At 53.9% G+C, this 23,876-nt stretch overlaps 1 protein-coding gene across 1 annotated transcript; it reads left to right on the plus strand.

Annotated features, from left to right (window-relative positions):
- The first annotated feature begins 66 nt into the window (after positions 1–66).
- On the plus strand, positions 67–23,688 carry Narf (nuclear prelamin A recognition factor). Its single transcript, XM_026381358.2, has 11 exons — positions 67–192; positions 1,494–1,574; positions 5,193–5,336; positions 7,801–7,933; positions 9,993–10,127; positions 13,233–13,351; positions 14,627–14,753; positions 16,365–16,428; positions 17,221–17,358; positions 17,551–17,708; positions 19,270–23,688. The coding sequence occupies exons 1-11, from the start codon at positions 166–168 to the stop codon at positions 19,500–19,502; spliced, it is 1,359 nt and encodes a 452-aa protein (XP_026237143.2). The 5' UTR covers positions 67–165; the 3' UTR covers positions 19,503–23,688.
- Positions 23,689–23,876: the final 188 nt, after the last annotated feature.

The raw sequence follows: 23,876 nt of genomic DNA on the forward strand, positions 1-23,876 counted from the left end.
GTGGCTCTCTCTGTCTCGGTGCTCTCATTGGCCGCACGCAGCCCTTAGGGGTGTGGCCTTGCCAGAGCAAAGACAACAAAGGGCTGCGGGTGGCGGGCGGAGGTGTCTGTGTGATCGGTGCTACGCTTTGCCCAGGCGCCCAGCCTCTCTCCTGTCAAGCTCCAGATGAAGTGTGAGCACTGCACGCGGAAGGTGGGCGCCGCACCCGGCGTGGTCAAAGCTGGGGTCGGAGGTCCGGGACAGATCTGGGATGTGGGCGGGGTCTGAGGGTGGCGAATGGATGTCGAGGCTGGAGGTCGGAGGTCAAGGCCCGGCCGTCCGCTCGCCGGGTGCGGCTTGCCGACACCTGTCAGCTCTGGTAGTCCGCGGGTGGCTGTGTGGCTGAGCCCGCGGGTCGCAGGTGGTGGTCGCTGCGGGCGAGCGCATCGCGGGTCTGGCGGTGGAGGCTGGGGCCCTCAGTCCTTGTGCCAGTCGCGGTTCTGCCCGAGAGCAGTTGGCAGTAATCACAAATGCTACGGCTGGCTCATAAACTTTTAAACTTGCATACTTTAAACAGTTCAGAAGTGGGGAGAGAGGGGCTGAAAGTCGAAACTCAGCGGTGGAGCACTTGCCAAGCACATGTGAGGCACTGGGTTGGGTCCTCAGCACCACATAAAAATCACTTAAAAATAGATATTTTAAAAAAAAAAAGTGGAGAGGGAAACAAGGGCGGGCACTCCTCTCTGCTGTGTAATTTGACAGTGGTCCTCTACCCTTGCATCCCCTGTAACAACCATGCAGTGCGTGTGCAAGGGTTTTTGTTTTCTTTTTTTAATCAGATTTTTTGATACTTTTATTTATTTATTTTTTATGTGGTGCTGAGGATCGAACCCAGAGCCTCACACATGCAAGGTGAGCGCCCTACCGCTGAGCCATAACCCCAGCCCCGTTGTTTGCTTAAAAATTATATCACATCATAAATACTAGGTATAACTTTTCTTTTTAATGCTTTGTGGGAGACATTCTCTCACAGAATTGAGAGAGGTTCTTTGTAATGGTTACATCACATCTGTTCCAGGTAAGGCAGCCTGGAAGTCCACCTCATTTGTAGTGCCTAGTTACTGCAGACAGTGTTGTTGAAGGACATAGAAAGAGAGAGAGAGAGAGAGAGAGAGAGAGAGTGTGTGTGTGTGTGTGTGTGGCATCCTGAAGAACAGTTGCTTTTCTTCTCAAAAAAAGATTTCTGGACATGAGGTTAGTTGGTCAGGTATGTGTTTTTTTTTTTTTTTTTTTTTTTTGTTATTTAATGGAGAGAATCAGGTTAAAAATTGTTCTTTAACAATATCCTTGGGCTGGGGTTGTAGCACAGTGGTAGAGTACTTGCCTAGTAGGTGTGAGGCACTGAGTTCAATTCTCAGACCACAAGCAAATAAATAAAGGTCTATTGACAACTAAAAAAAAAAAAAATTAAAAAAAAAAAACTAAAAAAAAATATTCTTTTGCGTTTTTTTAAGGAATGTAGTAAAAAAACAAAAACAGATGACCAAGAGAATGTGTCAGTTGATGCACCAAGTCCAGCCCGGGAGAATGGAGAAGTAAGTATAGACTTTTTAGTTTTGTATCAGCCTAAAGTAAGTGGCTGGTGCTGTTTTTCTCTGTTTGAGGTTCATGTCACCATGCATATCATTGCTCTAAGAAAGACTGAAGTAAAGTTGAAGGTGCTAACAGCCTTGTGCAGGAAAGTCTCTCTTTCCACACAGCCTATCTTCTCAAACATACCAAGCCAAAACACTGCACTAGGGATAAATAAATAATGCTCTGATATTTAAATCTCAACTCTTTTTTAATGGAAATTTCCATTAAAATGAGAATTGAGCTGTGGGCACTGAGGTTAAGGTAGGAGGATCTCAAGTTTGAGAACAGCCTCAGCAACTTAGGGAGAACCTTGTCTCAAAATAAAAAGGCCTGGGGGACATAGGTCAGTGGTAAAGTGCCTCTGGGTTAAATCCCCAATACACACCCCAAGTAAATAAATAAATAAAATGGAGTGGGGATGTGGTTTAGTGGTAGAGCACTCCTGGGTTCAATCCCCAGGATCCTCCCCCACCAAAATTTTTTTTTTAAAAAACAATAGTTGAGATAGGACATTTATAAGGTAACCCAAATTTCATGATGATTATATAGATTTAATTTTTACATGGTTTCTTTTCTAATTTAGTTCTTATTTTTTAATTCTCTTTAGTCATGTTTATTTGATACACCCCCTGAGCCGGGCTCTTTTTTTTTTCCTTCAGTACTGGGATTGAATCCACTTTTACTCTATCACTGAGCTACATCCCCACCTCTTTTTTTTGTTTTTTTTTTTTTTTTTGAGACAAGGTCTCAAAATTTTCTGGGCTGGCCTCAAACTTGTGATCCTCCTGCCTCAGCCTCCCAAGTTCGAGGATTATAGGCAAGTGCCATCTACCCAGCCTGAGATGAGCTTTATCTGTGTCATTTCATGCTCAGAATGAGCATTTCTGGGCTGGGGATGTGGCTCAGCGGTAGCGCGCTCGCCTGGCATGCGTGCGGCCCGGGTTCGATCCTCAGCACCACATACCAACAAAGATGTTGTGTCCGCCGAGAACTAAAAAATAAATATTAAAAAAAATTCTCTCTCTCTCTCTCCTCTCTCACTCTCTCTTTAAAAAAAAAAAAAAAAAAAAAAAAAAAAAAAAAAGAATGAGCATTTCAAGTAAGTCCTACCAATGTTCCCGGGTTACAGGGAAGGACATGATGCTGGTAGATTAAGGTCATGTCTTTTATAGGAAAATACTGGAATCAATGGGCATGGTGGTGCACACCTATAATCCCAGCTACTCTGGAGGCTGGGGCTGGAGTATCACAAATTCAAGGGCAGCCTCTGCAACTTAGCAAAACCCTGTCTCTAAAAAAGGAATAGGGATGCAATTCAGTGACATAAAGAAAAACCAGAATGCTGGAGCCTATTTTGTAAGTGGAGAACTGGCAACATGGGAAGAGCAGGTGGAGGATCTTTCTTGTTAGGTTCACTAGTTCTGATATGCTGTTGGTCTGATGGTCATTAATTTGGTTCGCCTGTGTGCTGGTGCTATGCAGTGGAGGCTAGGCCTAGGAAGCAGCGGGGCAGAAAATAGGCAGTGAGCACCTGGAGCCTTGGGCCAGTTGGGGCCAGAGCTCTGGAGCAGCCAGGCCTGGGGCCTTCTCCCAGGCCTGCCCTAGGTTGCATCACCCTGCACAAAAACCTAACCCCCGTGAGGCCCCGTTCTTTATCTGGTTGTGGCGAGTTGGGTCACTGGCTTCCCAGGGCTCCGGTGAGGGTGAGATAACACATGTGCCTACCAGCTCAGCAATGGGCACACTGCTAGGATGAGAGGAGCTGGTAAGAGTGTTGGGGGTATGAACAGGAGAGGTCTGAGCAGGGGCAGAGCCCCCCTGGTTCAGGTTGATGGCCGTGAAGAAGCCACTGGGGTTCTTCAAGTAAGGGGGACGTCTCAGATTGTTTTTAGGGCAGGTAATGGATGCAGCAGCCACAGTCAATGATGGAAGCCACGTAGGCAGCTGTGCAGGCCTGAGTGAGCCATGCCAAGTGGCAGAGGAACCAGAGGACCCCAATCTGGGCTGGGGAGTGGGTGCATGCTGGAGGTGAAGTTGCAGCATTGTCAGTAATGAGATAAATGGAAGAGGGCTCTTGCAATTCCACAGCTACAGAAGGAGGGGGCGAGGAGGAAGGAAGATGAAGGGTGGACCCTGAAGCTTGCAGGGATCTGTTTTGTGATCAGGGTGGTGATGGGCATCTCCTTAGATGACCTGTGGGCTGTGCAGATAGAACTCAGTGCTCTCCACACGATCATGTAGGTGCCAGACTCTTGCTGTGAGTCGCAGGCTCCATCTGGTACCTTATTAAAATACCAGTTCCTGATGACATTTGACCTCCTGGATCTGCATCTGCAAGAGCAAAACCCCAGGATGAGCAGGCTGCACAGGGACACTTGGCCACCACCTGAGCTCCCTTAGAGGGTGTGCTGTCAAAGGACGGGGGAGCACCGAAGCCTGTCAAATCATGTTTTAAAGAAAAAACTTCATAGGACTGGGGCTATAGCTCAGCAGCAGAGCGCTTGCCTAGCATGTGGGAAGCACCGGGTTCCATACTCAGCACCACATGAAAATAAATAAAATAAAGACATTCTGTCCATCTACAACAGCAAAAAAAAAAAAAAAAAAAGAATGGATAGATGCCCTCCAGAGCTTTTATTACTGACTAAAATGATTCTGTTGGCTCAGCATTTTCATATATTCATCCACCAAATATTTACTGAGCACCTTCTGTATGCAGTAGAGGTGCGGGGAACAGAAGGATCGTGACAAAGCTGCACCTTCCCAGAGCTCACCAAGGTGGGATAAACATTAATGCTTGTAGTTGGTGCAAAGAAAACAGGTGTGGGAACACCCTCTCTGTGAGGGGAACTTGTCAGGTGAGCCTTGCATAGGGACACAAGAACAGCCAGGGCCAGCGTGGCAGGGACCAGGGCAAAGGAGGGCTCATGTGGCCTCCCATGTGAGGGTCTATTGTTGGGGGCTCCAAGCAGAGTGAAGACGTGCTTTATGTTCTAACAGATCTCTCTGGAGGCTGCAGAGGGCCAGGGGGAGGTATAGAGGCCAGTCAGGAAGGAGAGGACAGAGGGGTGGCATGGGTTGAAGTTCTGTCTACACTCTCTGCATCCAGGTGAGCAGTCACTCTGGAGGTGGGGATGGGGCAGGTCTGCACACCAGCAGCCCATTCCAGGATGGTTTGAGGACCCAGAGACCCCCAGAACTAGCAGTGAGTTGTACAAATTATGAGCCTGGAGATAAGCCAGGGCACCCATGGGAGCCATGGGACAGGTGAGCTCAGGAGGCATGGAGCGGGGAGCCAGGCAGGGAAGCCAGTGGCTGGGACACAGGTGCTGCAGAGGAAGGGTATGGGGGAAGGACCCACTTGGCCAGCTCACAGCACATAGGAGTATCATCTTCTTTCCGCGTGTGACTGTGCTGGGGTTGGTTCCATCTGTGACTGTCATCGTGGGCTTGCTGCCAATTACTGGCCTTGCCCTGCCATTGTCTCCCCGCCTAGCATGAGTTCTGGGTATTGTGTTTATGCCATTACCCTCCCTAAAGAAGCACTTGTTAATGCAAAACTGACGCTTTTCTTCCAGAAGGGAGAGTTCCATAGGTTAGCTGATTCCAAGATATTTCTGAGTGATTGCCTGGCGTGCGACAGCTGCTTGACTGCAGAGGAAGGAGCCCAGCTGTCTCAGCAGAGCACCAAGGAGTTCTTCCGCGTTCTGAACCTTAATAAGGTATGATGTTCAGAGCGCATGCTGTCACTGTGCCTGCGGAGCTGACCTGGGGGTGGTGGGTCAAGGGGGAGCTGAAGTCTGTTCTCTGTGTACGTGGAACCCTTTGCTGGGACATCGATGCGCATCTCTGCCTTTCCTGGTGTCATGAAGTTCCTGTTCCCTGCTGTAGTCTGCCTTGCCCTAAGCCCTTCCATGGGGAGTAAAACCCCGGCACAGACTCCTCTGCCGACCCTGGGAGAGTGGCTGGCAGCACACATTCATCTCCTGGCTGGAAGGGCGGCCACAGCCTAGTGAGGTCCAGCAGACAGGTCTGAGTCTCAGAGATAGGCTTGGGTGCTCATGGTCTTGTGCGACTTGGGCAGGCTGGGGCTCCAGGGACGGGTGATGGATCCCAAATCCTCCTTCAGCATGTGCCCTGGACCTCCTGTACAGAACTACCAGGCGCCACTATCTTTCAACAAGGTGAATAAAAGGGAAAGAGAACTGAGTTGAGGGGGGGTTGTTGGGGTCTTGATTTACAGCACCCAGAGAGTTGGCATAATCTGTCACAGAGGTGTGTGTGTGTCCCACCCTGCCCAGGTATTGTGCCCTGACCCACATGACAGAGTCGGGTAGGTCTTTTCTCTGATGTAGTCAGTAGTCAGTGTGCTTAAGAGCCTTGAAAATCTTTGGGTTTTTGTTTACTTTTGAGGGGTTCTAGGGATGGAATCCGGGGCCTGTCGCGTGGTAGGCAAGTGATCTGCCACAGAGTGCCCCACCCGGAATGCTGGCTCACGTGAGTGCTTGTGCTGGGCAGCACCAGGACACCTCAGGTGCCCAGCCTCACACTTGGGCATTTTCTTTTTCTTTTCTTTCTTTCTTTTTTTTTTTTTTTTTAAAGAGAGAGAGGGAGGGAGGGAGAGAGGGAGGGGAGAGAATTTTTTAATATTTATTTTTTAGTTTTTGGCGGACACAACATCGTTGTTTGTATGTGGTGCTGAGGATCGAACCCGGGCCGCACGCATGCCAGGCGAGCACACTACCGCTTGAGCCACATCCCCAGCCCTCTGGCATTTTCCTGGACAAGTCATCCACCCTTTTAGGTTCCAGTTTTCGGTGGAAATACAGTCTCTCTGTTGTCAGCCTCAGCTGTGCCCTGTGTGCCCTTCCTGGTGTGCAGTCTTCCCGGGGTCCAAGGCACGCTGCTGGCGCCCAGCTGGGGTGTTCTGAATAGCACCCCCATGCTGCCCACCACACTCTGTAAGCTGATTCCACCTGCTCAGCCTCATCCTGTCAGGGAACAGAGTGGCGTTAGCCATTCCATGGCGCTGAACTAGAGTCGGGGATGCTCCACAGATCGGTTAGACTTCTAATTCTGTGGCATGTGTAGGTTTTGCAAATGCCCTTACAAGTGCCTGTACCCCTGGTACTCCCACACGTGATGCAGAGGGATGACTGTGGTGTCGAGGGCGCAGTTCACCCTGAGGGGTAGGTGTCCCTGTTTTCTCCTGATTATTCAGCTGGAGATATTTGGTATGTTTATTGGCAAGTCACAGTTATATTGCTTGTTTATATTCTATAATACTTCAAAACTGCATTCCGCTGCTGTGACAAACCCTGACATGGGGGTCCCGCTGATGGAGAAGTCCAGAGGCGAGCTAGTTCCAGGTGCCTGGGGGCTATGTGAAGCGAGTGGGGGCTGGGCTCTGCTGTGCTCGGTGTGCGGCCAGCACTCACACTTGGTGACACGCTGCAGACGCTTCCAGGGCTGTTGTAGGCTGGGCTCAGTCTGATGGCTCTGGTGGTTCCCCAGGGATTTCCCTGAACTGCTTATGCCAATCTGTTTCTTACTATTTTAATTTGCATTTTGAAGAAAGCCTTTCTTACTAAGGAATGCACGTATATAGTTAGTTTACTTATTTATTTGGTGCCAGGGTTTGAATCCAGGGGCACTTAACCACTAAGCCCCAGCCCCAGCTTATTTTAACTTTTATTTTGGGACAGTATCTCAATGAGTTGCTTAAGGTCTTACTAAGTTGCTGAGGCTGGCCTCGAGTTTGTGATCCTTCTGCCTCAGCTTCCCGAGTCACTGGAATTATTGGTGTGGCCACAAAGCCCAGCTAGTCAAAATTTTCTAGAATAGTTTGTAAGGGACAATTTGTCAGTTTTCTCCAGACTTAAAATTTTTAGTGGCTGAAGTGTGCCACTGAATGACCTAGCCTGATGGTTTCTAGGAGCCTGACCTTTGGACAGTCATTTAAGTTCATATCCATTTTTATTGTTACCTGGTGACTTCTGTGACTTAAGGGCCAGTGTTGTGAATTGTCTTGTTTTGTCCTGATGCCCTTCTCCGAGCCACGCTTGCCAGCGCTTGTCTAGCGTACAGTCTGCATGGAACCTGTGTTGCATTCTGTTTGTGCTGAGTCTTTCCTGAAGGTGTCCAGCTTGCCCTTCATGGAGGTGACACCACTCTGTTCTCTTGTAGAGATGCGATACCTCAAAGCACAGAGTGCTGGTAGTGTCTGTGTGTCCTCAGTCTTTGCCTTATTTTGCTGCTAAATTCAACCTCAGTGTCACTGATGCATCCAGAAGACTCTGTGGCTTCCTCAAAAGTCTTGGTGAGTCACCTTGGGTAATATTGTGGTTTAAAACTGGAGGTCATGGAGGGCCCCTTCCAGGAGCACCTCATGGAATGTAAAACGACCCTGCCCTGTGTGTCAAGAGGCTGGAGACCGGCTCGCCTCGACCTATGGCAGGCGGTGCTTCTTAACCTCTGGTCTGCATGGACGGGTGTTTGTTGCAGGAAGGGCTGATCCCTCTGGAGCTAGACGCGAGTGCCTGCTGGCACTGTGGACAGGAGTGTGTGGGAGGCCCCCACCCTTGCCAGCAGCCTCCATGCCGCCCCAGCTCAGGGAAGGCGTTTGGATGGAGAAGCGTCTGAAATGATGAGTGCCCGATTTCCCAAGAAAGGAGTAGCAGGTGTCCTTTTTCTCTTAGTTGCAGATGGACACAATACCTTTATTGTATTTATTTATGTGGTGCCCAGTGCCTCAGACATGCTAGGCTGGCTCTCTACCACTGAGCTACAGTCCCACCCCTAAGCAGGTATTCTTTATGTGAGGAGTGATAGGTGGTAGTTTAAGAATAGAATCAAGCCAGCTCAGGGGCCATGCTGGCAATCCCAGCTCCTCTGGATGCTGAGGCAGGAGGGTCACAAGTTCAAGGCCAACCTGGACAACTTAGCCAGCCCATCTCAAAATGAAAAATAATAAAGAGACTGTGGGTGTAAATTTTAAAAAGTGAAATGTAGCTGGGCATGGTGGCACATGCCTGTAATCCCAGTGGCTTCAGAGGCTGAGCAGGAGAAAAATTGTAAGTTCAAAGTCAGCCTCAGCAACACCAAGATACTAAGCAACTCAGCAAGACCCTGACTCTAAATAAAATTCAAAATAGGGCTGGGGATGTGACTCAGTGGTTGAGTGCCCCTGAGTTTAATTTCCGATACCAGAAAAAAAAAAAAAAATTAGAAGGGACTGGGAATGTAGCTCATGGTAAAGCAGCCCTCAGTACCAAAAAAGAGAGTACAGTCAAGATGGAAAATGTCAAAAGGGAACTAAGACTGCTGAGACTTGGAGCTGCTCCTGGCATGGCCACAGGGCTCCCGAGTGGCTGTTTGCCCGGTCCTTGCGTGGTGGTGTCACAGAGCCCTGAGCATCCTCTTGGCATGGCAGCCAGCAGGCGGGCAGAGGGACAGAGGAGAGCTGTGTCATTGGCCAGACAGGGCTTTGTAAAGAGTACGCGTAGGGTGGGACAGTTGTCACAAGACCCTCGGAACAGCATCCGCAGGCAGTCTGAGGGCTGAGCAGCAGCTTCTGGCCACATTCCTCCTTGGTGTTCTTGGTGAGTGGTGGTTTCTCCTGGCAGGTGATTTAGGGCCTAAGAGCTGCAGCCGAGACCCAGCAGCCACATGTGAACTCATCCAGGTGCTCCTGTACACGGCCAGTCCCCGGGAGCTCAGGCTGGCCTTGCCCACCAGACGAAACAAGAGCAGAGCTGTCGGTGCTCTGGAGTGTGGTGTGGAGGCTTGTCAGTGTGTAACTGTTAGATCTTAACAAAGAAAACTGGTTTCTTCTAAAGTAAAAATTTGAATTTCATAATATTTATGTATTTTTTGGGTACTGGGGATTGAACTCAGGGGCACTCAACCACTAAGCCACATCCCCAGCCCAATTTTTATATTTTATTAGACAAAGGGTCTCACTGAGTTTCTTAGTGCCTCACCATTGCTGAGACTGGCTTTGAACTCGAGATCTTCCTGCCTCAGCTTCCCAAGCTGCTGGGATTACAGGCATGAGCCACTGTGCCTGGCCAGACTGAAATTGTAATGTGCCACTGAGTTGGAAGAGAATGCTTTACGTATCTTATGATGTCCCGTGGGCTTACACATGGAGTGCTGTAAGATAGTTCTACTAACATAGACGTACAGAAAGGGAGACGCAGGAGACACCTGTTGTATGTGTTGTATTGTAAAAGTGAGGTATGCTTATTTAAAAAAAAAAATTAAAATCCTCGGTCCTGAACTGGCCCTTAGTTAGAGACGAGCCAAGACTTGTGGCCCTTGTGGCTCGGGCAGACCCTGGTCCCCATGGGTGGAGACAGCGCCCCTCTCTCCTACAGGGGTGCACTACGTGTTCGACACCTCCATAGCTGCGGACCTGAGCATCCTGGAGAGCCAGAAAGAGTTTGTGCGTCGGTTCCATCAGCACAACGAGGAACGGCGTGCGCTGCCCATGCTGACCTCTGCCTGCCCAGGTCAGTCCCTGGGCTGGGGTGGGTGTGGGCACTCGGCAGGTGGGTGGGTGGTGAGTTTGGCGTGTGTCCCTGGCGGCCTCGCAGAGTGGGGGTGTCCAGCCCAGTGCTGTCTACGTGAGCAGCGTTTATCAGCTTGGCAGTTCAGAGGTGGTTCAGGGGTGGCCTGTGGCTGTGCTGTGTTTTTGACTTTTGTTCTGCACTGGGGATTGAACCCAGGGCCTCACATGCGCAAGGCAAGTGCTCATGGAGTGAGCTACATCCCAGCCCTTAATTTCTTTCTTTTTTTTTTTTTTTTTTAAAGAGAGAGAGAGAGAGAGAGAGAGAGAGAGAGAGAGAATATTTTAATATTCATTTTTTAGTTTTCGGTGGACACAACATCTTTGTTGGTATGTGGTGCTGAGGATCAAACCCGGGCCGCACGCATGCCAGGCGAGCGCACTACCGCTTGAGCCACATCCCCAGCCCCCTTAATTTATTTTCATTTATACATTTGTAAGATTTGTGGGGCAAGCATACTGTGTTTTAATAAAAATCAATTATATTCTTAAAATTATTTCAGATAATCTAATTATCAAACAATTACAGATGACATGACAAACATTTATCTTTTCCCAGCTTTAAAGAAAATCGTAGGATAGAACAGTTCCTGACACTGATTCTCAGGTTCTGTTGGGGAGCACTTTCAGCTATTGTTCGGTTAGTTGAGCGTGGAGTCAACACCTAGGTACTGTCTTGGCCCACTCCCTGCTGTACTGACGCTGGGGCTCAGGAGCAGGCCCTGCTTGGGGAGATCTTGCCCTGTCCGGGCAGGAGAGGGGCAGCTCCAAGCTCAGGGCCCCCTCCAGACACCAGGTGGACACAGTTCACCTGTCTGGATACCCCATGGTGGGTGGGCTTCAGCCTGAGTTTTGATGGGGACATGCAAACCATGGCAGGTGTCATTTATCACAGTTTTTCAATTCTGGACAAAATGAGCATTTTCTCCTCCCCTGTTAAATTTTCATCATTAGCAGGGATGAAGCCCTGGTAGGAGCAGTGGCCAGCGACCTTCAGGCGAAGGTGCTCCACGCCCATGGGTCTGCCAGCATGGCAGCCTGCTGTCTACCTGGGCGTGGGCGGTGCCATTTCAGAAGTGGCCAAGTGTGGGGCCCAGCTGGCCTCTCATTGTGCGGGGTCTTCCGGCAGCGTGCACCCTCAGGGCTGTGATTTGGTAAAGCAGGTGGGGTTGGCCTGGAGTTTGCTTAGAGTGTGGAGGGGCATCTGCCTCTGCTAAAGCCGGGAAGAGGAAGTCCCCACCCAGGAAGCTGCACTGGAGACTCAGCAGCTGACCACCCATAAACCTGAGGTGCCCTGTGTCCTCTGTGTGTGGGTCAGTTCTACCCCAATCAGAGAAGGAGACCCCGGGGTGGCCCTTGGTTCCTGTCAGCAGGGAGAACAGCTTTGTGCTCTTGGCCAGCCCCGAGCCAACAGGTGCCTCTTGATTCCTTGTGTGGAGGCCTGGGGAAGAGCCTGGGATGACTCCCTAGAAAAGCTCCTGATAGGTGCAGAGGCCAGCAAGCCCTCTGTGTCCTCAGCTGGCAGTGCTGGACGAGGCGCCAGGCTCTCCTCGAGCAGTGTCCTTGAGCCCTTTCTTGCTGGCGTCACCTGCTGCAGACCAGTCCTTGGCTACCCATCTTAGCTTGAGGCTTGCTGTGTTCAATGTATCCGACTGTTGACTTCCTAGTCTGGGTTCTGGAATGCTCTTCCTGGTTAGTGACGGTTTTCTCATGTGTCAGAACTGTAACCATCATGGCTCAGGTTGACAGCACCTCCACAGTCCAAGGAGATGATTTGGTGTGCTCTGCCTCAAAACCAGAACTTCTCTGTGATTTCTTGCTGACAGGAAGGCTGAGGCAACGCCAAGATTGCTGGCTTTGCTTCTCCCTGGAATTGGGCCTTGGCTGGCCGAGGGCTGTTCCCGAAATGTTTCCTGACTTAAGTCCCAGTGGCTAGACCCCCATGTGTGGAGACTCAGGGCTTCACACATGAGGGGTGCCTCTGAGGATCTGCTGCTCCTAACAGCCTGTCTCCCCTGCTACCTCTCGAGTGGTGGTCAGGAAACCTCCTTGGGGGCCCGACCTCCTGGGGCTTTGCTTGGTCCTGTTTAGTGTCCGAGGCCTGGAAAGCTTCACCCAGCAACACGAGTGCAGGAGTGCTGAGAGCTTGCGTCCTGGGCATGTGCCTCTCGAGCTGGGGTCCAGGGGTGGCCCTCGGGCCTGCCAGACACTGCCCTGCAGGTGGTTCTTTTTCAGGACAATTGTTGTATGCACCTGTCGCGGATTGGAGGGCGTAGAGGCTGCGTCGTGGGGGCACCTGAGGTTTGAGTTTGATGGCTCTCACGCACTCTTGGCAGGCCTGCCCAGGGGCCTGCCCTTCTCTGCATGGGGGCAGTGAATGTCCTGGGCTTCAGTGCCCTCCAGCAGTGCCCATGCTCTTGTGTGCATACTGGGCCTCTTGCCAGGCTGCACCCAGTGTTGGGGGAGCAAGCCTTGGATCCTGCAGGCAGAACTGTAGGCCGTGTGGTCAGCTGACCTCCCCGGCCTGTGCCCACTCCCAGAGACCACCACAGCAGCCACGGTCCATGGGGTGGTAGAAGTTCATTGAACTGAAGAAGAAATGATCACAGTGCCTGCTTTGCTATTGATGATTCACTCAGGGGCTTAAGTTTCTTGTTTTGTTGATTTAAACAGTGGACAGGCTTTGGGCTTATTTCCAGCAGGGTCAGCACAGAGTGCTGGGCTTCTCCCACCTGTGCGTGGCCACTTGCCTCAGGTGCAAGAACTCCAAGCCGGGCACGGCAAACCTCGCAGGCTTGGTCCGGTGGCTGTTCTGAGTTGCTCCTCAGAGCGTCTCCTTCTCACTCCTGGGGGGCCTGCTGCCCCCGCTCTGCCTTCTCCTGACTGTTGCTCTCAGTTGGAGGCCCACGGGGTGCTTCCCACTTCCCAGCACCCTCAAACCTTGAGGACTCCCAGCCCACTGCCTGAGCTGTGGAGGGCAGGTCGTGGTGGGCAGTCTGTGTGAACCCCTGACGAGGCTGCAGCTGACCTTGTGGACTCTCCTCCCCAGGCTGGGTCCGATACGCTGAGCGGGTGCTGGGACACCCTGTGACTCCCCACCTGTGTGCTGCCAGGTCCCCTCAGCAGGTCATGGGCTCCTTGGTGAAGGACTACTTTGCCAAACAGCAGGTAAGCTGGTCCTTTCAGAGGGCAGCGTGTTGGTGGGAGGTGACCCTTAGGTCCAGGTGAACTCCTGGTGAGGATCCCGTGTCACCCTTTCTGCCAATGCCCACCTCTGCCTGTCTCTCGTTATCATCTCTTCCTTTCTTCTTATTCTTTTTCTCCTGGACCCATTTTGGCCCTAATAGAGACACTTTAGGTGATGCCTCCTTACTTCTGGGCCAGGCTCACCACGGAGGCCTGGTGGGGATTGTGCCTGGAGGCTGAGGACCACTGTCACTCAGGAAACCAGCCTCCTTTCTGCCCTGGCTTCCCCTCAGACCACGGGTGCCCCGTGACTCCTTGTGAGATTCAGCCATGGGCTTGACCCTGTCCTCCGTGAGGCAGCACGAGTCCCAGCCTGGGGCGCCTTCACCCCTGCCTCCCCTGGTGTCTGGAGGCCAGCCATGGATCAGTGTGCTGCATGCCACCGCTCCCGCACTGTTGTCCTCCTGGGGGGCACCGTCCTACCGGGTGTCATGGCAACTTAAGACGACAATAACAGGGTCTTCCAGACCCTGGAAGCCAGCTGTGAAAAGCCACTCTCCTGGCAGCCTTGTGGTTTCAGCCACAGGGGACCTTTGCTTCATAAGGTCACCAGAGTTGACAGGTGTCAGGGTGAGAGTTGCAGAGGCACAGAAGAGCACACCCTGGGCCCTTCTGCCTTGCCCTTGCCCTGCCCCTGTTTGTCTCCCCTGCTGCCAGCCCTGCCCTCCCCTGGCTGATCCCAAAGCTGTGGATCCCTTGCAGGTCCTGCTGGGGAACCGGCCTGCAGCCCCCTCTCCCCTAACCCCTGGTGGGGCTGTGGTCAAGGCAGGCTTCCTCTCAGGCTCCGCCCCTGCCTCCAGCAGGGCCTTTGAACCGGGCCTCATCAGCATTACCCGAGTTCTGGTCCAGCCGTGGGTACCTGCTCCTCACACCAAGGCCCCAGGGGACAGCCTCAGGAGGCTGCAGGAAGCCAGGCGGAGCACACGCCTGTTCCTCCTGTCCTGCCCTGTGTGCACAGTGCTGGAGGCAGGCTCTGCCCTCCTGGTTCTGGAGGGCCGCTCCCTGGGCTGCTAGGCCTGCAGGTTCTCTCTGTGAACCCGCTCCTTTCAGGTGAGGCTGCAGAGGTACAGCGCAGTGCTGGAGCAGACCAGGAGGGGGTGAGAGCGAGCTGGAGCCAGGGGTCAGACCCAGAGCCAGCAGCCCCGGGGCCACGTGGGGGGGGGGGCAGCCCTCAGCGTGAGGCACTCTCCTCCACAGAACCTGGCCCCAGAGAAGATCTTCCACGTAGTTGTGGCCCCTTGCTACGACAAGAAGCTGGAGGCTCTGCGAGAGGGGCTCTCTGCTGCTCCTGGCGCCCAGGGTGCTGACTGTGTGCTAACGTCAGGTGAGAGGTGGGCAGGGCTGCGCCTGGACCCTGGCTGGCTCTTTGATCGGCCAGTGCTGAGGGCCCTGGGGTTGAGAAGGGAGAGCTGGCGCCGGTACCACCTTGCTTCCTCCATGTCCCCAGTACTCAAGTCTCTAGGAGAACCCCTGGGGCAGTGTGGCTGTGGCCTGTGTCACCTGCTGCCCTTGAGGGAGTCCTGCCTGACCACAGGAGGCTGCTAAGTCTGCCCTCGGCACAGTGGAGCTCTCACGGAGAAAATAGCAGGGCCCTGCCCAGGGGTCCTGCCTGCCCACGAGCCCAGGGGTGCTGCTGCCCACACCAGCAGAGCAGGCAGGTTCTCAGCCTGGGATAGGAATTGTCTCCCAAACCAGTGGCTGCTAGGCCTGCAGGCCCTCTGTGGGAACCAGTTCCTTTCCTTTTTTCCTGGCCGGAAGAAAGCCCACTGAGGTCCCTGGGGAAGCGTGAAGGAGGCTGGAGTCCCATGTGGAGGCTGATCTCCAGGTGGGAGGCCAGTGTGGTCAGGCAGAGTGGCAGGCTCTTAGGGAAAACGTGAAGTGTAGGTGTTCCCCTCTTGGCGTGGCCAGGAAGTCTAGCAAGCCAATCCCTACAGGAAGGTCTCCACCTTTGGGGTGCACCCTGTGGGAGTGACGTGGCAGAAGGGACTCAGCGTCACTGTGGTGCTGTCCTCTACTTCCTTAGCAAATGGCCAGTGGCCATGTGCTCATGCTGGAAAGGTAGAGCCTGCACAGAGAACCACATCGAGCAATTTTTATTTTGGTGGAACCCTGGGCCTCAAGCATGAAGGCAGGCACTCCACCACTGAGCTCTCAGCCCTGTTGGGGTGTGTGTATGTACAGACAGGGGGTTGAACCTGGGATGTGCTAGCACTGAGCTACATCCCCAGTCCTTTTGATTTTCTTCCTTTCTTTCTTTCACTTTCTTACTTGCAGGGACCTGTTAAGTTGTCTAGGCTGGCCTTGAACTTGTGGTCCTCCTGCCTCAGCCTCCGAGTACGGCTGGGTTTACAGCACTGCACGCAGCTGCACCACATTTGCGGTCTTCATGCTGCATATTGTGTTCCTGACACCTTGGCAGCCGTTTAAGGGGCTCTGTTTCCACCAGACACCTCATGAGGAAGTAACATAGAGCGGGGTGTGGTGGCGCACACCTCTAATTCCAGCAATTCAGAAGACTGAGGCGAGAGGAGAGGATTGCAAGTTTGAGGCCAGCCTCACTAACTTAGTGAGGCCCTATCTCAAAATAAAAATAGAATCGGGGCTGGGGATGTGACTTGGTGGTAAAGCACTCCTTGCTCAATCCCCCCGCACCAAAAAGACAAGAGCGAGTGAGCTGGTTTGAGGTACCTCAGTGCATGCTGGCTGTGCGCAGAAGCATGCCACCTGGAGATGACTTGGAGCCACCCCTAAGCCCTTGGTGCCAAGGCTTAGGGAGGCTCAGACCCTGGCCTGTTGTTTGTGTTTTTCCCCGAGTCTGCTGCTGCTCTGTGCTGAGGGGTCCAGGGTCTCTAGTCCAGACTCCCCCAAAGGAAGAACAGCACAAGGGACTGGACCCTCTGTCCTCATATATCTCAGACTTCTTGTTTGTCTGCAGGTGAAGTTGCTCAGATAATGGAGCAAAGTGACCTTTCTGTGAAAGATGCTGCAGTGGATACCCTGTAAGTGGCTTCTGGGGAGGGGGGGGGTCTCTGGGCGGGGCCACTGCTAGCCCCAGGCTTTACTGCTCTGTGACTAGAGCGCCTGAGCCCTGAGATGGGGCTGCCCATGGCCCTATCACCACCCCCAGCCGTCCTCCTGGCTTGAACTGGAGTGGTCAGGACTCTGGGCTGCCAGGGTTGGCCTCTGTGTGTGATGGGCACACCAAGCCCTCCAGGAGGGGGGCGGGCTAGATGCAGGGCTGCAAGACCTGCCTCTGCACTGCTGCTTCTGTTCCTCAGGGCCCTTGGAGCTGCCCAGGACACAGCAGCTGGTCTCCACCTGGTGGCCAGCCAGGGTCGCAAGGCTGTTTGCTTGCCCTCTTCCCAGCTGTTGTCTGTTACGGGAGATGGGACTGAGGCTCATGGAATTTCAACCTGAGTGCCAGGCAGGGACTGCACCTAGGCCGGATATGACCCAGCGTTCTCGCTGTGGCTCAGCACAGGCAGATGTGCTCTTGTGTCCCTTGGGTGCTTGGTCCTCGTCCCTCCTATTGCTCATGCAACTGGAGAGGGAAGTGAATGAATGGTCCAGCAACAAGCACAGCCCTCCTGCAGCTTCAGACCAGGCGCAGGAGGAGACTTGGTGCCAACTGTTGGCACTCCTTAAGAATGTGACTCCCCAGATCTAAGTTTCCGGAGGCTGTGGTTGGTTTCAGTGGCGACCTTGGGCCTGGGACCCTGGGGTGGCGGGCCGGCTTGCGCTGTGGCTTCCCATTATCATTAAGGAGGACTTCTCTCCCTCTGCCTGGTGAGGTTCGGAGACACGAAGGAGGCCACAGTGAGGCGCCACGAGGGAGCCGGCTCCGACGGGCACCTGGCCCACGTCTTCAGACACGCGGCTAAGGAGCTGTTCAACGAGCACGTGGAGGAGATCACCTACCGCGCCCTGAGGTGCGGGCGGGCAGCAGGGCAGTTGGGCACAGCCATGGGTGGCGGGGGAGAGGCTTTGCCAGTCCACCAAAAGGCCTTTTGTGTGTTGACCCAAACTTCATCGGGCTGACATTCCCAATTTAGATTGGAAGAGGACCCTCAAGTCACAGAAAGACAATTCTGCAGTCAAAATCCATGTCATTTGTTTTATAGAAACAAAGACTTCCAAGAGGTCACCCTGGAAAAGGACGGGGAGGTTCTGTTACGCTTCGCTGCTGCTTACGGCTTTAGGAATATCCAGAACATGATCCTAAAGCTCAAGAAGGGCAAGTTCCCGTACCACTTCGTGGAGGTCCTCGCATGTCCCAGAGGTGAGCTGCGGAGCAGAGCCCGCCCAGGCAGCCCCCCAGCCCCCAGCCCCTCGGCTCTGTGCTGGCCCCATGATGGCCTTGGCTGTGCTCGCTCTCTCGTCCTCACTCCCTGTCATGTAGGGAAGCTGGGCACGTGGCATACCCAAACCTGTCTCCCCAGGACTCTGGAACCTGAGGCAGGAGGAGCTCAAGTTCAGGGCCAGCCTGGACAGCTTGGCTGTCTCAGCGTAAAATACAAAGGGCTAGGTGTGCGTCTCAGTGGTGCAGTACCCCTGGGTTCAGTCCCCAGTACCAGGGGGAGAGGAGTGGGCAGTTACACATGGCCTTCTGAGCTCCCTGGGGAGGGGTGTGCACCAGGTCAGAGCAGCTCACGTGGTGGCCTGTGTTCTGCCAGGCTGTGGGGACAGGCTTCCCGGAGCTGAGGAGAGCCGTCTCTGAGGGCTCACGAGAGCCCTGTGGTTGAGGAGCTTCCTGAGGGGTAACACAGGCAGGTGATGACAGGGTCCCAGTGAGGGCACAGAGCAGACCAGAGCCAGATGGACAGGGGTCCCTGAGGCAGGTGTGGCTGTCAGGAGGACAGAGAGCTCCTGGCCCATGATGGCCCACCTACTCTGCAGGGTGCTGACTTGGAAACTAGGGACGTCTGTGTCCCCAGGGTGAAGCAACATGGGTGCACGAGAGCAGGGTTCCTAGAGAGACCCAGGGTGAGCCCACGAGGACTACAGACGCTAGGGAAGGCCAGGCAGGAGAGGGCGGTGTACTGTCCGTGACCCGGAGGGGCCAGGAGGGACACCAGCTCGAGTTAGGGCGGGGTGGAGGGTAGAGAGCTGGTGTGGGGGTCAGTGCAGAGCTCACAGAGCTTGCCGGGGGGCAGGAGTGGGGACAGGTGGCCAGTGAGGCAGGGCCTTTCGGAGGTGGGTCCTGTGCTCCGTGGAGGTCCACGTGTGCAGACGGTGGAGACCACAAGTTGGGCTGCCTGCTGCCCTGCTTCGTGGAGAGTGAGGTTTAGCCCTGAGGAAGTTTGCTTCTGGTTTGCTGTGCTGGAGGTGGTGCTGGGGATGGGCCCAGCGCCTTGTGCACGTGAGGCAAGTGCTCTACCGTAGAGCTGCACCCTGGCCACTACTGGTTCTTTTTTTGGGGGGGGGTGGGAAGGGAGTACCAGGGATTGAGTACTTAGCCTCTGAGCCACATCTCCAGCCCTGTTTGTATTATATTTAGAGACAGAATCTCACTTTTGCTTAGTGCCTCAATGTTGCTGAGGCTGGCTTTGAACTTGCAATCCTCCTGTTTCAGCCTCCTGAGCTGCTGGCATTACAAGCATGAGCCACCGCGCCTGGCTCACTGCTGGTTCATTAAGTGAATTTTGCTACTGTTGATGAAGACAGGTGTACAGGCCAGAGAGTAAGCAGCACTGATAGCAGGAGCCAGGTGCTAGTGCAGACAGTGTGTGGGTGCGCAGCTGCTCCGCCCCCGCTCCTCGCCTGCCCCAGACTGTCTCCCAGTGCCTCCCAGAGACTGACTTTCCCACAGGAAGCAGCAGTTGCCTGTGTGTGCCTTTCAGGGTGCTTGAGTGGCAGAGGCCAAGCGCAGACCGAGGACGGGCACTCAGACAAGACCCTGCTGCGGCAGATGGAGAGCATCTACGCTGACATCCCTGTGCAGCCCCCAGAGACCAGTGCACACCTGCAGGAGCTGTACCAAGCGTGGCTGGGCTCCCCTGGTGCTCAGGAAGTGCTGCACGCCACACACCCGAGCCCAGTGCGCTGCTTGGGCAGCCTGGACATTAGGTGGTGAAAGAAGCTGGGGCAGCCCCTCCACAGGAGGGCTGCTCTGCGCTGGAGGGTGGGTCTCCAAGAAACAGCTTGCTGAGCCTGGCTGGCTGCCCGACACAGCGTGGGGGGAGGCCGTGTCCTTTTATCCTAAGGTTGTATGAAAAATCCAAAGAGCGAGAACCAAGATGGCGAACTGTCTTTTAGGGTTAAAAAAACATCCAAGCGGTGTCCTGTGAAGAGTCCAGGCCAGCATGCAGTCTGCATTCCTTGGCGATGGCCGCTGCAGAAGTGGCAGCAGCAGGGCCCCTGGGGCAGGCAGCGCAGCCCCCACCTCCTGGCCGGGTTTGGCTCCTGCTTTCGCTCATAGACTTTCTAAGAATGACTGAGAGTTCTGGCACCAGTGGGCCATGCTCCTGGGCCACCAAAGTGCAGCACCACCACCTGCTGGGGCCACACGTGGCCAGCTGGGGGCCTGCGCACTGGCCCCTCAGGCCCGGCCTGACCTTGTGCATTCAGTCTGAGTTGGACTTGCTGCAGGGGGAGAGGCCTGATGAGGGTGACCGTCATCAGGAGCAGAGTTGGGGGGTGGGAGGGAGGACATGGGAGCATCCCCAAAACATCAGCACCATCACAGGGCCCGGGGGAGAGCCAGAGGCCCACCCAGCCCTGCAGCAGGTGGGACAGCGAAGCCCTCTGCTTGTTGATGGTCCCTTTCAGCCCTGGCTGAACTGCCCCGTGAGCTCGCCTTAAGGACAAGGAGAAAGCAGTGTCTCCAAAGAGGACTGCTCTCAGAATCCCGGATGCTGCACTGGGCTCATCCTGGCGGTGGAGGTGCTGAGAGGCCCACAGATGGCCTTATGCAGCACTTGAGTTTCCTTAACGTGTGTGACGCTTCCACACGTTAGGCTGCCTTCATCCTGTGTGTGTTGTGCCACGTGCCTGTCTAGGTGGGTGCCTGACACAGGTTAAACTGTATTTTTTGCTTTCAATCTCTATACAGTCGAGTGTCCACCCCTGAAGTAACTGATGTGGAATAAACAGTTGAAAAGGGCCTGAGTGTGGAGCCCACTTGGCTGGGCTGCAGCATGGGTCCCCTCCCTTGCCACACCTGAACTGGGCAGCCTCCTGGTGCAGGTGCAGTGGGGAGTCCTGCCTCCCCCCAGAAGGAGGCAGGGCAGGGACCTTCCTAGTGCCATCACAGTGCAGCCAGCAGCTGCCACGGAGGGACTGGCCTCTAAGATGGGGGCCTTTCTGGGGATGATGGAAGATTGTGGCTCTGTGCATTTTTAAAACCTGTTTTCAGAGAGGGATTACGTGGTTCCCCCAAGAACTCCCAGAAGGCAGTGGGATTTGGATAGCATCTCTGGCCCATCCCAAACTTCTCCCTCAAACTTAAGTTTGACTGGCAGGGTCAAAGGGAACAGCTGCCTCTCGTTTCATGATTTTCATCTTGACTCATTTCTTGTGCTGGTTGCTGGAACCCAGGGCCTGGCACACGCTGAGCACCTGCTGTACTTCTGGGCCACAACCCCCAGTCCTTAAGGAGCAGTTCTGTGGGTGAGGTTAAGGACAGCTCTGGGGTGGCCAGTTCCCGGCGCAGAGCCCCGGCCTGGCAGTATCCTGAGGCCAGAGAGGCAGGGGACCCCGAAGACCGGGGGGCTGGGGCAATGGTGCGGTTGTTGGTGCCAGGCAGCCAAGGACCTCTACCGCGCACTCAGCCATTCAGCGGGGTCTCCTAGGCTGGCGGGGTCTCCTAGGCTGGCGGCTCCACCTTCGCGTCTGCACCTAGGTGAGTTAGCGACACCATTTATTTGTTAGTGTATTTACTTCTTTTTTTTAGAGCTTGGGATTGAACCCAGGGATGTTCTACCACTGAGCTACACCTCCAGCCCTTTTGATTTTTTTATTTTGAAACAGAGGCTTGGTGGGTCTCAAACTTGTGACCTTCCTGCCTCTGCCTCCAGAGTCTCTGGGATTACAGGTATGTGTCATGGGCTGAGCTAATGATATTGTCTTTATTTATAAAGAGAATAGAAAAATGATCCATTCTTTAGCAGGGTTGATAAGAATTTATTTTGGTATTGATTAAAGAGGATTCCGTCGGGTGGCATGCGACTCATTGGGAAAGTTTGGAACCTGCCAGAGGCCCCAAGCCCCACGTTCATCCCTAGTCCCCACAGAGGAGCAAAGGAGAAGGTTCTCCAGTGTGGATCTGAAACGGGGGTTGCACTCGGGCTCACTGGTGCTGCTGGGATAGATGTTGAGGGGTTCCTGGTGAGGGAAAGGCCGGGGGGCTGGGCTGGGCTGTGGAATGCTTCTTCCAGAGACGAGACCTGTGCCCCCCAGCATACGCCGGGAGAGCCCCTGCCTGGTCTGGATGTCTGGTGTTGGCAGGGTGTCCCCAGGCTGCTGCACACAGCAACTCCAGGCCTGTTCTCCAGCTACACCTTCCTGGGGCTAGTGGGCAGGTAGGACCCCCGGGGGGCAACCTCTGCTGGGGGGCTTCACCAGCTGATGATAGCCAGACCAGACGTGCTCCCCACACGCCCTCCAGTGTGTCCAGCCCCACTCCAGCACTGCCCCAGGAGGGACCTTCCTAGGCAGCCTGCCTTGGCGACCCAGCCCTGTCATGTAGGCCAGCACCAGCCTCCACTTGCCCTCCGCAGAGTGAGAGGTGACCACCGACTTCACAGGGGCTGGGGGAGTGGAGAGTGAGTGAAGTGCGTGGCCAGGTGCCAGGCCCCACGTGAGGTTAGAAAGGGTGGCCAGGGGCTGCCGGCTTCCCAGCAGGAGCAGTGAGTCCTAAGTGCTCCTGTGGACTTGGCACAGCCATGGGACATCAGGGTGGGAGAAGGGCCTCCACTCTCTCACCTCTCCAGCTGCCCCCACAAAACCCCCTGCCCAGACTTGGCATCTTTCTTTGATCCTGGGCACGTGACTGAGAGCCCTTGCTGTCCTGCCTACCATATGCCCATGGAGAGGTGACGGGCATCATCAGTCCTTGGAGAAACAATGCCATCTGGCGCCCTACCACCGCCTCACTGGAGTGGCTGCGAGGGACAGGGCTGCAGCTGCCGGTCATGGACTGGGGGACCCAACGAATACATGCTGGCCTGAGGGGCAGACTCAAGAGATGGGAGGAGTGGGGCACCCATGAGCATGAGAGGCTGCAGGGTGCCCTGGGTGTACACAGGCCTCTGTATTCACAGCTGAATTCCAGTCTGTCCCATTCCAGGTGTGGGTGTGTTTTTCAAGAATTGAGGGACACCAGCTTTACCCATAGAGCTTCAGAAAGGCAGCCTAGTGGGTGAGATGCAGGTGGACCTGGAAGTTCAGTGTGACCAGAGGTGAGCTGCTGTGTGACTACAGAAGGTCATCTTGGCCCTCGGATCATGTTTGGAGAACACCCACTGGGACTCGCAGACTGCCCTCCTGGCTGCAGGACTCCTAGGGAGCTGTGTGGCCAGCCCCACCTGCACCCCTGATTAGACCAGGCCTGGCCTTGAACTCACCTGGGGTCAGAGGCATGCTCCGCTGCACCCAGCTAAGAAGCCGTTTTCATGGAGTGGACCTCAGAATCCCATCACTTTTTTTTTATTATTATATTTTTAGTTGTAGAGGGACACAATACCTTTATTTATTTTTGCTGAGGATTGAACCCAGTGCCTCACACATGGTAAGCAAGTGCTCTACCACTGAGCCATGACCCCAGTCCCCACATTGATTTTTTTTGGGGGGGTGAGGGTGCTACCAGGGATTGAACTCTGGGGACTCTGCCACTGAGCCACATCCCCAGTCCTATTTTGATTTTATTTAGAGAAAGGGTCTCACTGAGTTTCTTAGCGCCTTGCCATTGCTAAGGCTGGCTTTGAACTCGTGATCTTCCTGCCTCAGCCTCCGGAGCCACTGGGATTATAGGCATGTGCCACACTGTGCCTGGCTCCACATTCACTTTTTTGTTGTTGTTGTTGTTGTTATTGTTTTTACTTGTAGTTGGACACAATACCTTTATCAAACCCAGGGCCTTGCCCATACCAGGTGAGCGCTCTACCACTGAGCCACAACTCCAGCCCCTCCACATTTGCTTTTAAATCCAGTAAATATCAGTAAAATTAAGCACTTTCTGGGCAGACTTTTTCTGAAAACAAACATCATAAGATTTGTTTCAGAAACCCTCATTTGTTGAGAATAAAATTAAGTTATGAATATATGTATTATTCATCTATAAAACTCTTGTTCCTGAAGTCAGATGATCAAATTTTACCAATTTTTTTTCAATTTCAATATTTATTTTTTACTTTTAAGTGGATACAATCTCTTTAGTTTACATTTATGTGGTGCTGAGGATTGAACTCAGTGCCTCAGGCATGCTAGGCAAGCACTCTACCACTGAGCC

The sequence above is a fragment of the Urocitellus parryii genome, chromosome 7 (assembly GCF_045843805.1).
Source record: "Urocitellus parryii isolate mUroPar1 chromosome 7, mUroPar1.hap1, whole genome shotgun sequence".
NCBI lineage: Eukaryota > Metazoa > Chordata > Mammalia > Rodentia > Sciuridae > Urocitellus > Urocitellus parryii.